A 14,578-nucleotide genomic window follows, 5' to 3' on the forward strand; every position below is an offset into this window, starting at 1 on the left:
AAATTATAAGCTGTGATAGATTGAGTCTAACCTGAGAATCTCTTCTGCTTTAAATAGCCCATGAAACTTTGTACCTTAAAAAAAAAACCTCACGTTTTGAATGGGGTGCAAATCCATGTGTTTAGTGGTATTCCAGGAGTGATTCTTGCTTTGAACTAAATTCAGTGTCAAAAGTGAGTTTCCGTGGAGCCATGGAAATCCGTCCTGTTCATCTGAGAGCTGGCTTCTGATGGAGGAAATCTTTGTTGTCACTGGGCAATTAAACTGGAATGTATGCCATATAGAATAAAAGCTCTCCCCCCCCCCATTTTTGGTTGCTTTTCCCAACCTGGTGCCCTCTGCCTGCCCTTAAGTTTGATTACAAATGCAAAGTTGGGGCATCACAGTGCGCTACAGTGATTCATAAATCGAACGGAGCAACTCGCCAATCGTGTATGCGCTGGCTTTGAACACCTGGCTCTGGAGAAACAGCTCATCTGGTCATCTTGATCATCGCTAGAGGAGGGCAGACTTTCGTTTTATATGGCCTTTCTACTGGATCTTCAGGAGACAAGTATGCGAATGTGTGAGCCTGTGTGCTGGTGTGTGTTATCCACCTGAATCAATGAACTTAATCCACTGCAGGAAGAAAGCCTCTTTGATGAAGGTCATGGACCGTAATCTACATGCTGGTCCAGCGCAGGCTGATAGAAATGCCCTTTGATTTCTCCGTTTTGGGCTGGGAGAGAATGACGGGCCCAAAGTCACCCACCGGTTTCTGTGGCTTAGAAGGACTGGAACCTGGATTTCCCCACGCCTGGTCCAGCATTTTAAGCATTGCACCATGCTGGCTTGAGAGAGGGAGACAAATACATGCACGCATGCATAGATTCACATACACGTGGGCGTATCTATAAACTAGTAAGTTTTCCCCAATAAATAATTTTGGAACTCAGCTTCCACTTCTACCTCTTGGCAAAGCAAATGTGCCACACAGCCAGTGTTTCTCCGCTGAAGTTGGCAGCCAGTACTTCTGGCAATGCCATGCCATGCCTCCCTCGTTCCATTAGCTAAACGTAACACTATTTCACAGCTTACACATCCAGGCCTTCCTTCGTACAGTTTTGCCTTGGCAAACTTTCCAAAAAGACAGGTAGCGCCTTCTTAGAGCTAATCCTTCCCCTTGCCATCCTCTTCTCTATTACCCTTCGCATCTTTGCTCCAGTTTTTCTACTTCTTCCCTCAGCTTCTTCCCTCTTCTAGCTCGGAAGCGTTTTTCAAGGGAAGGCGGGCAGGTTTTGGTTCAAAAGGGAAGATGGGGGAAGCTGGAACTGGAAGCAAGGCACCTCTATTTTATTTATTTATTCCGGACGGAGCAAAAATTTCCCACAATGCTCTTGGGGAACCTATTTCAGGAAGGGCCTTGTGGGAAATCAAAATGTGGGTTTAGCTGTTTGACTTCTAGTGATCAGCAATCCAGATCCAGGAGGCAAATAGGAACAGCTCAGCCAACCTGCAGACGGGCACGAGAAGGGGTACCTTTTAGATGGTATTGACTTCGACTCCCATAATTCCCAGCAAGTTTGGGGATCCAACCTATTTTCCATAACTATCCAACATATCATAGGCTGACAAAAGTATTAGGTAGCACCCTGTTTCTAAGCCAGTGGCTAAATTCTACTGACAGTCCCTCCTGCAATTGATCCTTTCCTATTATTGTAGTGGGGGGAAGTATTTTGAACAGCATCAAGTGTTTGCATCCAAGGGTCAGTTTAATTTACCATAACACTTTCCTAGAAACTTTGCTTTGAAATGTCTGGGTGCTGTCTCTTTGTTTTAGCAGGGTAAAACAAAATCAAACTAGAGAACAGCGATGTGAAAAACCAGAATAAAAGGAAAACTCCAACAGCTGTTAAAAGTCATATATATCTTTCTTCTGCAATCCAGTGCAGTTCAGACTAAATTATATTTCAGGACACAGTGTTTGGGAATGCACCTCAAGTCTGCGAGTTGACAACAAAGGGCTCTCAGAATTTATGCAAGATAGTCAAGGCTAGTTCCTTTGTAAAAATGTCTAATCAGGGATTTGCACTCAGAGGCCAGTTCAGTTTAGTTTCTGCAGCAACGTGATGCATGTAAATGCATTGCTAGATAAAACCTGAGTTCTGCCTAGGCCAGATGCTGGTGAAAGGTGGCCATGTGTATCCTATTTTTTTAACTGATTATGATAGAGAGAAGAGAAGAGAAGAGAAGAGAAGAGAAGAGAAGAGAAGAGAAGAGAAGAGAAGAGAAGAGAAGAGAAGAGAAGAGAAGAGAAGAGAAGAGAAGAGAAGAGAAGAGAAGAGAAGAGAAGAGAAGCAAGGAGTAGAATGTGTATCCTATTTTACATTCATTGTTAGTCTTCTAGGGGAACACGAGCTCTGTTTGCTGGTCAAATCAAATAAAAATACAACACTATGAGAGATTAAGAAACAGCAGACAGATATTCAGTTCACTTCTACATAATCTTCCAGCGAGGAAACATCCTAGATTTCTTGCTACTATACCTCAACAAGTGGTATTAAGTGTCATGCCACTTCAACTCCCGTAGGAAGCATTGAATTATTGAGACTAGAAACCAACAAGAGTTTTATTTTCCTGGAATTTGACTATTTCCCTTTCAGAGCCATCTAAATCAGTGTTTTTCAAACTTGGCAAGATGTGTGGACTTTAACGCTCTTTTAGTTTTTTCCCATGACAACAATCCTGCGAGGTAGGTTGGGCTGAGAGAGAGAGAGAGAGAGAGGGAGAGAGCAACTCACCTCAAATCACAGGTGACCTTCACTCCAGACAAGTCACAACTTGTGTGTCTTTAAACACCTTAAGTACTACCCAGATTGACTTTAAGTGGGTTGTTGTAAACCACTCATAGCCACTCAGTTCTTTTCTCCCTGTGCAATATACCTTTTCCGTTTCATTTCTTTTGTGCCTTCAAGTCAGTGTTTACTCCTGGCGAGGTTTTCCGGAAGTGGTTTGCCCTTGGCTACTTCTTTCTAGGGCTGAGAGAGAGGGACTGGCCCAAGATCACCCAGCTGGCTTCCTGCCTAAGGTGGGACTCAAGCTCCCAGTCTCCCAGTTTCTAGCCTGATGCCTTAACCACTACGCCAAGCTGGCTCTCCGCAATAGACCTATAGTGACCATTTGTCCTTTATTACAAAGGACAGTCTTTTATTTCAGAAAACTGTCCTTTAAATTTATTTATTTTTCAAAAACTCATTTTTGTCCCTTATTTGGGTCATTTAACTTTTACCATATAAATGGTACCAATTAACGCAAAGTCGGATTGTAGAAATCCTTTTTAATACTTGCTTCTTATAACTTCATAGCTTTTTATGCTTTTTAGATCTTTTATTAGAATATCCATTTTTGTAAAGTGTTTCTTGGTTTTGCTCTTGAATTTTCCTTTGTAAAGCAAAGTTATAAACATAAACATTTAATTTTTTTTATCCTTATGGATCTCTTTCAGATTTGGCCCTTTTCAAGTTTGTCCTTTATTTTTTCCAAGAAAATATGGTCACCATCAATATACCCTTGAGATTTCCAGCAGTAGCTTTCTTCCTTGCTGTGCAGGAAAACTTTGAGAGGCTATTAACTCATTCATTCATTCATGTCATGTCATTAGCTCCCACCTTTCTTTCAGGATAGCACAGGGTACACGGTTCTCCCGTCTCATTTTCCCCTGTGCACAGCAACCCTGCAAGGTAGGCCAGGCCAAAGAAGAGCACCTGACCCTAAGTGCCCCAGTAAGCTTCATGCTTGAGCTGGGACTGAAATGAGCCTGCATTGCTGAGTTTGAGAAAGCAGAAAACTGTCTTTGCTTCCCGTCGCTTTGGGGAAGAGAAGGGAGAAAATTTGAATCATTACAAAACAAACATCCTGAGGGTGTCCGGACCAGCTGCCCAGATCTTAGCATTATTTGGACGAGAATCCATTCAGCAGCAGATTTTGGGAGAAAAGAATTTTGCCAGGCTTTGAGCGCCAGGGGGAAAATGCTCCCGCGACAAACATGGCTGCCTAAGCTTCACCTCCCTATCAAACATGGCTGCTCCCAACACTTCCTGCCAGAGTCCCCGAAGACGTCAAAGTAGGGGCACGAAACGGAAGTGTGCCTCCCTTATTTCCATTCCCCCAGTCAGCACTTCCGGTTCCTTGCCCCATTCTCCCCTTGGTTGCTATAGATGCTGCCGGGTACGCCGGGGCCATGTCTGACACTTGGAGCTCGATCCAGGCTCACAAGAAGCAGCTGGACTCGCTGCGGGAGCGGCTGCAGCGGAGGCGCAAGCAGGAGCCTCTGGGTGAGGAAGAGGAGGGCCGCATGGGGGCTTCGGGAGAGAGCGGGAAGCCCAAGAACATCCAACAGGGCCAAGGGGTGAGCTGGGCTGTCTCACGTCCCAATTGGCCCCTCTGGCCTAGTGCCCAGTTTACAACAGGGGGCAGCCCAGATGCTTAAAAGCAAAGCCTGCAGGTTTGAGCCTCCCTGCCAAGCCACGTCACAGCAATGGCAAAAGGGTATATTTTGAAGCGAAAGAGCTCAGGGTGGACGCTGCCCGCTGAAAAGCCATCCTTAGGCATGCCTCCAGGAGGCAGAGGGAGGGATGGGAGCAAGACAAAGGATACACACGTCCTGCTTCGCTAGGGTTTACATTCAAAGGAGCTTGTTCAGCAGGGGTGAAACCCTCATCTGGAACTGGAGCCCTTATGCCGTTCAGTGTAGGGAGACCAGTTGCATCCTGACATGATTGGAACCTCCACTTACAGCAGCAGTGTATCTCCATAAGTGCCAGAAGACTGAGGCCTCTGAGTTGCTATTGCGGTTGTTGGGAGCAGGATACTTGTTTAGGCAGACCCTGAGTCCGATCCTGTGAACTGCTGCTTGTTGGACTGTGGACAGACACTGAGGGAAGATGGCGTAGAGGTCTTCCAAAGGTGGAGAAGAAAAAGGGATAGATTGCAATGCATATGTTTTTTCTTCCCCAAAGCAGACTTGATCACTGTGGGACATTTCCCCAATTTATTCCAGACCTCAGGAATCCAGACCTGGTGCTCAGCCCTCCCTTCCGTAGTGACAGCCCAGTGCCTTCCTCCATTACCCCCAGCACTGCCACAGAGCCAGGAGATTTAGTGACTGACCCTGAATTAGAGAAGAAGATCCTCCATCACCTTTCGGACCTGGGGCTGGCGCTGCCCACAGATGCTTTAACTATATGCCAAGCCATTTTCACGGTGAGCAACACGGTCACAATTATGGCTGAGGTTGTTGTCATTTGATACCTTGACCTATTCCTTTAATCAGGGAGATTCTGCTGCTTTCTTCTTAGTCTGTCCATATTTAGAGTTTTTGGGAAATGTTGGAAGTCAGACAGCATACAAATTTAATAATGAATAAAATAGAAATTGGGTACCTTTACACATCCTCTGCAGAGAGTTGTAGATATTCATGTTTGTTTGTTTATTTTTTAAAACAGAACTTCGTTGTTTTGGAAGAATAATATATTAGACAAGATTAATGCCAAGTATAGATCAATTGTGGGCAAGCTTATCTAACGCTGGGTGCACCATGCATTTTTGCAGTGGTGCAGAGCAATGGTACTGAATTCAGTACATGTGGCACTGCCTTTGTTAAAAAGTTGTTTCTGATTAGTTCAGAGGTAGGCAATGCTTCACTGCTGGATGTGTATGAATGCTGGGAATTGTAGTTCAGCAAAAACAGACTGGTGTGGCTTAAAAACATGATCATCTACCATTCTCTTCCTCCCATTGCACTCAGGGGGTGGAACTTAGAAACTAAGCTTGCTGATGGCGTGATCCCTCTGCTTTTGCAGGCTGAAGAAGCCCCTGCCAACCAACGGAGTGTGGAGAGCCTCTTACAGAAATTTGCTGCCCAGGAACTCATTGAAGTGAAGCGTGGACTCCTCCAAGATGATGGCCAGCCCATGCTGGTCACATACGCCGACCACTCCAAGCTCTCAGCCATGATGGGGGCTGTGGCTGAGAAGAAGGGCTTGGCAGAAGGAGCAAAGAGGCGAGCAGAGCAGGACGCTGGTATTTCCATCTCTACTCCAGGAGCTTCTCCCTTGACTTTGGCCAGTTCTGAGCCTCTGAAAGAGCCACCCAAGAAGTCACGCAAACAGGCTTCGGACCTTGATCTGGAGATTGAAAGCCTGCTGAGCCAGCAATCCACGAAGGAGCAGCAGAGCAAGAAGGTGAGGCACATTTGCAGTGTCAAATATCAGCATGGAAGCCTGGCCTTGTAGGTTAGGCAAGTGTTTCTCAACGTTGGCCATTTTAAGATGTGTGGACTTCAAGTCCCAGAATTCCCCAGCCATCTGAGTTGAGGTCCACACATCTTAAAATGGCCAAGGTTGAGAAACACAGGGCTAGAGCAAATGCCCATCTTCTCCCCACTGTTTCCCACAGCAGCTAGGCAGATGTGCTTTTCTTAGAACAGTGACTGATCCTCTTGCCTCAGTCATTTAATTCAGTGCATCCAGATTTGATTCCAGGACCTTTTTCCTTCACCCCTGAGTTCTGCCTCTTCCCCCTGAAGCAGAAATGGAAAACTTGTCCTCCAGATGTTGTTGAACTCTAGTTGCCATGATCCCTGTCCATTAACCAAGCTGGATGGGGATTTAGGAAATAGGAGTCTGGCCACCTTGGAAGGGACACAGCTTCTCCACTTCTGCTGTGAAAGGATCCTGGAGAGAGGATAACTCCAGTTTAAGGAATATAGGAAGCTGTTTGGAACACTTGGCATGCATGATGTAAATGCCAACACAAGAGTTGTAATGGAGATCAAGAACCTCCAAAGTTTTCAGGGTTTCCTATGGGAGCACAGCTGTCTTCCATTCCTTCTCTTTCTCAGACACACGTATAGATTTGAAGAGCTGGGATTTACATGTCAGACTAAGCCATCGTTTGTTGAACAAGCAATAAGCTAAGCCAAAACTAAGCAGCTCTCATGATGGTTTTGTGTACTGTGTGATCCAGGTCATTTCCAGGGTATCCCTGCTGTTTCTGTATTTTGTATACAGCCTCTGCATATATCCTCTCCAAAATAACTAATCAAAGCATCTAGAGATCCAGAAAAGTCAGCAATATGGATGGGGGCTCCCCGCACCCTCAGAAACTGGAATCACAGGGGCTACAAACTTGGCTTTCCATTCTTTTTCAAAAGCCTAAGCCTCCTTTGGTTTCTTCTGTTCCCCCAACATGGACTTTGCCTCCTGGCCTTTCTAGGTGAGTCAAGAAATTCTGGAGCTGCTGAACACAACAACGGCCAAGGAACAGTCTATCGTGGAAAAGTTTCGTTCGCGGGGCCGGGCCCAGGTCCAGGAGTTCTGCGATTATGGAACGAAGGAGGAGTGCATGAAGGCCAGTGATGCTGAGCGCCCCTGCCGAAAACTGCATTTCCGGTGAGTTTTGGGGTAGGAATGCTGGGAGGCACTCAAGGTCTGTTTGTAGTTTCTTCTTGAATTGCGGAGCGGCGAAGTGGAAACCTAGGAGTGGTTCTCCAGCAAGACAAGAGGTAGTCTGGGCCAAGCTTGGTAGACCGTCAGACTAAAGGCCTGTCTACGGCACCATGCACCCTTATTTGCAGAGATCCCTTGGTAGTGGGGACTCTAACTTTGTCCCTGTGGGAGAAATGTCTCCCTAGGGTTCTTTGGCTACTAGTATTTCCCCATGACCTCATTATTCCACCCTAACTACCTCACTGGATATAGCACACATTGGATTGGTGCTATATCTAATCAAATACTTTGCTACTGTACCCAATCACACTTATATTCTAATTTGCATAACTCTACATAAAGAGGTAGTATCCTTGCCCCTTTTAGGCTTTTGCTCCAGCTGCCTCCGGTACCATCAATAAACAAGTTGTGCTTCCATGAAAGAGGGTGTTGGATGTATTACTGAAGAACTCTAGGGAGAAATTTCTCCTACATCCTTCCTGCCATTGTCTCGATGGTTTCTTCCAAGCCCAGGGACAAAGAGTTGGGCTTGCTTCAGATAGGGACAAGGAGAAATTATTCCTTTTCCTTCCCTACAATTCTTAGGAGGATTAACAGTATTATTGGTGTTCCTCACCCAGCTGGTGGCTGATCTGCCCATGGTGGAGAGCATGCTGGCTGGGGAATTCTGGGAGTTGAAGTCCACACATCTTAAAGTTGACAAGGTTGAGAAACACTGGACTAGAGGATGAAACTGAAGGCGCATGGTCAAAATGGGCTGGAGTCTGGATGGGGAGGAAGCAGAAGGGCTTGTCTGAGGCAACGGTCCTTCTTCTCTCCCAGCCGCATCATCAACAAGCACACAGACGAGTCCCTTGGTGACTGCTCCTTTCTCAACACCTGTTTCCACATGGACACCTGCAAGTACGTGCACTATGAGATTGACGCCTGCACAGACCTGGATGCTCCCTGCGGGCGGGAACTTCATTCGGGCCAAGAGCTGGCACTGCCGCAAGCTGTGGGGAGAGATTCCAGCGTGGACCGCCTCTTCCCCCCACAGGTACACAGGGCTGGGCCAAATAATGTTGGGGTGCCTGCCAAGACCAGGCAGTGGAAAAGGCTAACTAAAGTAGAGCCGAAGATACCAGATTTACAGGTGACCATATATAATGTAGTATAGAACTTACTTTATAATAGTCTGGTTGGTTGCAAGTATACATTGAATAAATATATAGAAATAAATAGGGCATGTATAGAGTTTCTTCAACAGTGATATTGATCAATAGTCTAATTATTATGTAATTATATACATCTCTCTGTGGTCTATAGACATAAAGCTAATTTGTATATATTTGCATATATCGCCTAATCTGACAGGAATCTTTCTAGATGTTTGCCTGGTGGGAAAATAATGGATATGGATCATGGCAGTGTGTTTCTTCCTTCCAATCTATGTGCCTTATTTGGAAAGTCAAAGACAGCCTTGCTTCCCAGATATCCAACTTCTTAATCTTCACGGTACTAAGTTATAGCAGGCTGGTCTTGAGAGAGTGGCATTCCAGGGGCTGCCAGTTCATAGGGACACTGAATACAGGCCATGAGCCTTCATTCCGAGGCAACTTCTTATATTCTTGGCTTAAGATAGAGAAATGTCTTGATGAATCTTAAGGAAACTTGTGGTTGTCAACCCTTTGAGGTTGTTCAGGTTAGGAAGCCGACTGCACAAGAAGACTAGAACTATACTTTATTGAGATAGGCTACAGTAACAGAATCTTGCAAGTCTGATTGTGTTTTCCCTTCTTTGCGTCGTATACCCCCATTGAGTCACGGAGGAGCCAGTCTGAGCCTCTTCCTAATACTTTCTAGGCTCAAGGCATGCCTCTGCACATTTTGTTTCTGTAACAGTTTCTGAATAGTTTCTCCAAGGTCATCTCCATGGCTCCCTACAGTTCTACAATAGATTAGTCAAGCCTTTTAACACATTTTTAAAAAACACTTTTTCAAAAAGAAACTCTGCCATAGCTGGTTTATTTTGGCCTGTACATGGGAACCTTGATAGCTTTTGACCAGATCCCATCTGTATTTAATGCTTTGGGACAGGATCCCTGATTGGTAATCATCCAGCTATGCACCCTTTGAGGTCCCATTGTTTTGCAACTGATTCTGGTTATTTAAAAAAAGGGTCTCATGGACCTTGCTCTGCTCTGCAGATATTCTAATAGCGGGGTTAGCCAACCTGATGTATGAATGGCACGAATAACAGCTCCAAAATATCCAAAGGACATCAAAATCTGTTTGTGCTGCTTAACACGCCCCGGCTTGTCTTCTCTGTGTGTCGGCAGTGGATCTGTTGCGACATTCGCTACCTTGATGTGAGCATCTTGGGCAAGTTCGCTGTGGTGATGGCTGACCCACCCTGGGACATCCACATGGAACTTCCCTATGGGACACTCACAGATGACGAGATGAGGCGTCTCAACATCCCTGTGCTGCAAGACGAGGGGTTTCTCTTTCTCTGGGTCACGGGCCGGTATGTGATGTCACAGGGAATCCAGGCCCACTGACAAAAGAGGTTTTGGGAAGGACCTAGACCAGTCTTGACTCAGCATTAACTCAGCAAGTGGCGGCTCCTGGCTGACCTTGGTTGAGCTGGGAAATACAGTCAGGGTGGGAAACTGCCAGGGAATCCCATCTGAGATCTGTAGGCTGGACTCCAGGGTTAAAAAAAGACATCTCAGAAGATAGTAGCAAAACATTTTCCCTAACGCTGCCAACAGAATTGCGCAGACATAGCCATGAAGTCACTGGGGGTCAATCTTGGTTCAGGAGTTTTTAGAGTGACCCAGCTAGATAGCAGCACATGATCAACTTTGGCTCATTTTGGAAAAAGCTAAGCAAGGCCAGACCTGGTTAGTACTTGCATGGAGGCCACTCAGAACCCTTAGAGCTGAGGGCTAGGCCAGGAAATTGAAAAAACGTATTGCAGGAGAAGGCAGGGGCCAACCACTTCTGCACAGTTGCCCCCAAGAAAATACCCCCAAGTATGCATGAAATCCCCAAGTCAAGCTTGACTTACGGATGTCCATGCTTAATTTTCTCTCATCCTCGTGGCCCTCCAAATGTTTGGGAATTGGAACTCTTCCAATTCAAAGCTAGGGTGGCTGATTGACAGTGGAGTCTCATCTATGGTCTTCTTAGCCTGTATTCTAGGAGCATGAACATGGTGCAGCCCTTAGCATTGGACTCACTGACCTAGAATAATTCAGACCAGATTGATCTTGCTTCATCCCTTTAAACCAACCGTTTTGCTTCCGGCCTTGCCTACACACCGCCGTTTTGTATGGGCTCCCATTGTTGCAGACCTAGGCTCAGAGTGACTTTGAGGTCGGCCACCCTCCTACCTTACGAGGTTGGTGCAAGGATAAAATGATGGGGGCAGGAAGAACCTTATACACGGATATTCCCCCATGAAGAAAGGGAAAAATGCAAAGAAAGATGAAACATTGGGGATCATTAGCCCAATACGTAGCAAATTGGAATGTGATATTTGTTTGTTTGATGGAGAGAACTTTCTTTCCCACTGAATGGTCAGTGCGCCTTTAGAAGGACGAAACGTTAATTAATTAATCAATTTCCATCTTGCCTACAGAGCCATGGAATTAGGCCGCGAGTGTCTTAATCTGTGGGGGTGAGTATGGGGTGGTGGCGGTTGTTTTTCCCTTTGGTAGAAAGGGGAGCTTGTCCATCATCTCCCTTCTGCAAGTCCTCTTCTGACTCTTGGATCTGGCTCTGTTTCTGTCTCCCTTCTGGCCAATCAGGTACGAACGAGTGGATGAGATCATCTGGGTGAAAACCAACCAACTGCAGCGTATTATCCGGACAGGACGGACAGGCCATTGGCTCAATCATGGCAAGGAGCACTGCTTGGTAAATAGGGGAGCAACTGGAGCCCCCCAGGACATCCCCAGGGAAACATGGCATGTCAAGTCCCATGCTCCAGGTCCCCTCCATTAAGCAGTGTCACCTGATGGACCTAGGGAGCCCACCTTCTCTGTCACAGCATCTGCCCTTTGGAACACCATCTCCCCCAAGATACGCCTGCCCCCAGCTCTGGCAGCATTCAAAAGAGCCCTGAAAACCTGGCTCTGTCCCCAGGCTTTGGGTTACAGGGGGTAGCAAGTCCTGCATGTCTGATTGTTTTCTAATGGTTGCTTTTCTTCTGGTGTTTAGATCTGAAGGGTTTTCTTTAGAGTTTGGGGTTTAATAGTATTTCTGATTCTTTTTATTGAACACCACCCAGGGTCATCATAAAGTTGGGCCGCCTTATACATTTCTTAAACAAAATGCAGAAATCTATCAGGCTGGGGATTTTTTTTTTTTTTTTAAACCAAGCTGCTAGTTAATTTTTGCTGATCAAAAGACATTAAGCCAAGCTGGACCTATTAGTACCTGAAAATCCTACAGCTGCAGGCTAAATTACACTGTTGAAAATGCATTCAGGGAGAAAGCAGTGGTGCAGCACTTCTGTGTGGTTGCCAAGAATACAACATGGATGCATCTGTGAAGTCAGCAGCTGCCCTTAAGGCAGTGTCTCTCAACCTCAGCAACGTCAAGATGCGTGGACTTCAACTCCCAGAATTCCCTGGCCAGCATCTTAGAGTTGTTGAGGTTGAGAAACACTGCCTTAAGTGAATCTTTCCCTTTGGCTTAAAGCACACTGGTGGTCTTCCATAACTATTCGGAACATAAATAATCTGAAATAACCTGTCCCTTTACCATATTTTCTGTGCCTGTTTTCTTGGGGGAGGGGAGGGGAGGGACTGTATTTCCAAATCATCCAAGGAAGTTAGAAAGCCTAAACCCGGATTGATACTATTTGCAGAAGTAACAATGGCACATCCTCCCAACTAAAACTTCTACACTGCTGTGTGCCATTCATTTCTGTTTTTCCTGTGTTGCTCCAAAGAGTTTTCTCTAGCTAGCCTATTTCAGTAAGAAACAAGACATACCCAGTTCTGTAAATTATCCCAGTGTGACAGGCAGGATTGAACAACTGAAATGAAGTCAATTTGTTCCAGTCGTCAGCATTGGTGCTGCTTGGGGTGATCCTGGGTTATGTCTGACTGCCTTGTCTGTTTTTGTGGACAGGTTGGGGTTAAAGGAAACCCCCAGGGCTTCAACAGAGGTCTCGACTGTGATGTCATTGTGGCAGAGGTGAGGTGACACCAGAGCGCTCTTTGATGAGGGCGGCATGGGTCCTTCATGCCTTCATGTGCGTTGCTCTCGCATGTCCTCTTTGAAACCCACTTCTTTTTGCTCTGCAGGTTCGCTCCACTAGCCACAAGCCAGATGAGATTTACGGCATGATTGAGCGGCTTTCTCCAGGGACCCGCAAGATCGAGCTCTTTGGACGACCTCACAATGTGCAACCCAACTGGTGAATAGTTTCTCCTCCCGCACTGAACCAAACGTAGCTTGAAATCTTACAGAGTAGGAAGCAAGCCATAGTTACAAGGCCAAAATTTAGAAAGACCAGGGTTGTTGTTTTTTTCTTTCTCTACCTCTTAAAAACTAGAGCAACATTCTCCCAATTGGTTCAAGAATTTAAATTAAGCTTGTTGGAGTCAGCCAATCCGCTCCTCTTCCTTTTTTTCTGGCTGTAGGCTCAAAAACCCATTTACTGCCAAGGCAGGGGTGTCCTACAGACTTATTTCAAGGTTGTGAGACTAGTAATAATCCCAAGTCAGACAAAAAGACCTTCTAAAATGGGAGTCAGGAACATCTGGCCCTTCCAGATGAGGAACCACAACTTCCAATATTCCTCATTATTGGGTGTTTGGCTGAGACTGGTCCCTACCTCCATTCCAAAGCATCCAACTTCCTCACTGGCCAGCCAGTTGCTACTATTAAGTCTGTGCAGTTCTTCCTTGATGCCAAGACACTGGTTGGTTCCACAGACCATGGCTTGCTCTGCAGGATCATCCCATCCGGGATCGACCCTCCTCCTTTCTCATGACATTTGCTCTGTTTGTCCTCTAGGATCACACTTGGCAACCAGCTGGATGGGATCCACTTGCTGGACCCTGATGTGGTGGCTCAATTCAAGCAACGTTACCCAGATGGAATTATCTCAAAGCCCAAGAACATGTAAATGCGGAAAGAGAGACTGCAGTGGACCAAGAGAAGAGAGACTGCAATGGACTCCCACTGTTTGTTTGAGGATGAAAATGGGAGGCAATGCAAGAAGAATGTATATTCTAATCTTTAGGTTTTTCTTTAATAAAATTGGTGTTTTTCTATAGCTGAAGACTATAGATTAGCAGAGACCTGCCAGAGGAAATATTTTCCTGCAGCTGTTTTCATGAGCCCAGTTTGCTCCCAGGAACCCCAAATGCAACGTGCATTTGTACCATACAGGGTGCTACTATTTCTGTGGCAGAGTTCTCCAACCTGATTCCCCCAGATGCACTGGGGCTGCATTTTCCAGGGAAGCTCCAGCTGAGAGCGGGGAGATTGATCTAACAATATTGCTGGGCAGTGTTGATGGCCAATATGGACTAACTCCTGTCAGTATTTCTCGGCTCATCTGGTAACAAAAGGAAGAGGTTTTGCCCCGATCTTGGATTGTGAGTTTAGGGGTGACAATCCTGGTGTTCCCCTTTTTAGTTCCAAGCTTGCTGAAGGGAGGAAAGGGAAATTTAGCATTAGGCCTCACCCTGAGGACCAAGGCACCTTGTTTAGGGAAGACTGCCCCAGAGCTCCCTACTGAAGGATGGGAGAGAGAGGACCATTAAGCATTCAGTGTGCAGAGGGAAGAGACAAGCACTCTAGTTGGAGCTGGAAATGGGAGTATTCCAAGCTTACCTTGGAACAGCCACTAGGTGAAGAAGCAGGCCCTGTGCTGAACAGTTCCAGAGCTAAACATGTCCCAGGCTTCTGCCCAATTTGGGGATCAGGGATTAAACTCTCCTGTGGCAGTTCCGGTGTTGGGAGGAAATCAACTGGCTGGGTTTACATGTAGCCCCAAGCTATTGTTTGTTTTTCAAGTTGTGGACTTTTCTACTGCCAATTATTACAGTCTTCTGGCCATTTACAGTATTAATAAGATGGTT

The 14,578-nt window shown here is 46.0% G+C and overlaps 1 protein-coding gene across 2 annotated transcripts; it reads left to right on the plus strand.

Moving 5' to 3' along the window:
• The first annotated feature begins 4,157 nt into the window (after positions 1 to 4,157).
• METTL3 (methyltransferase 3, N6-adenosine-methyltransferase complex catalytic subunit) lies at positions 4,158 to 13,799 on the plus strand. 2 transcript variants are annotated; one of them, XM_007429332.4, is made up of 11 exons: positions 4,158 to 4,313; positions 5,039 to 5,241; positions 5,841 to 6,221; positions 7,255 to 7,430; positions 8,310 to 8,526; positions 9,809 to 9,996; positions 11,116 to 11,154; positions 11,285 to 11,393; positions 12,615 to 12,680; positions 12,791 to 12,903; positions 13,506 to 13,799. In XM_007429332.4, exons 1-11 carry the CDS (start codon positions 4,220 to 4,222, stop codon positions 13,615 to 13,617), a joined length of 1,698 nt encoding a protein of 565 aa, XP_007429394.1. In that variant the 5' UTR covers positions 4,158 to 4,219; the 3' UTR covers positions 13,618 to 13,799. The 2 variants fall into 2 exon arrangements, with proteins under 2 accessions (XP_007429394.1, XP_088000305.1); XM_088144179.1 differs by lacking the exon at positions 11,116 to 11,154.
• Positions 13,800 to 14,578: the final 779 nt, after the last annotated feature.

Source organism: Python bivittatus, unplaced genomic scaffold, assembly GCF_059951505.1.
Source record: "Python bivittatus isolate LINGU-HERP-01145 unplaced genomic scaffold, Pbiv_v1 ctg000430_np1212, whole genome shotgun sequence".
NCBI classification, from domain to species: domain Eukaryota; kingdom Metazoa; phylum Chordata; class Lepidosauria; order Squamata; family Pythonidae; genus Python; species Python bivittatus.

Excerpts from the sequence above, each read along its gene's own strand:
- METTL3 (XM_007429332.4), top strand. The coding sequence starts at position 4,220 with ATGTCTGACACTTGGAGCTCGATCCAGGCTCACAAGAAGCAGCTGGAC. Across the intron at positions 6,222-7,254 it reads AGGAGCAGCAGAGCAAGAAG|GTGAGTCAAGAAATTCTGGA; the intron begins GTGAGGCACATT and ends TGGCCTTTCTAG. Across the intron at positions 12,681-12,790 it reads GTGATGTCATTGTGGCAGAG|GTTCGCTCCACTAGCCACAA; the intron begins GTGAGGTGACAC and ends TTTGCTCTGCAG.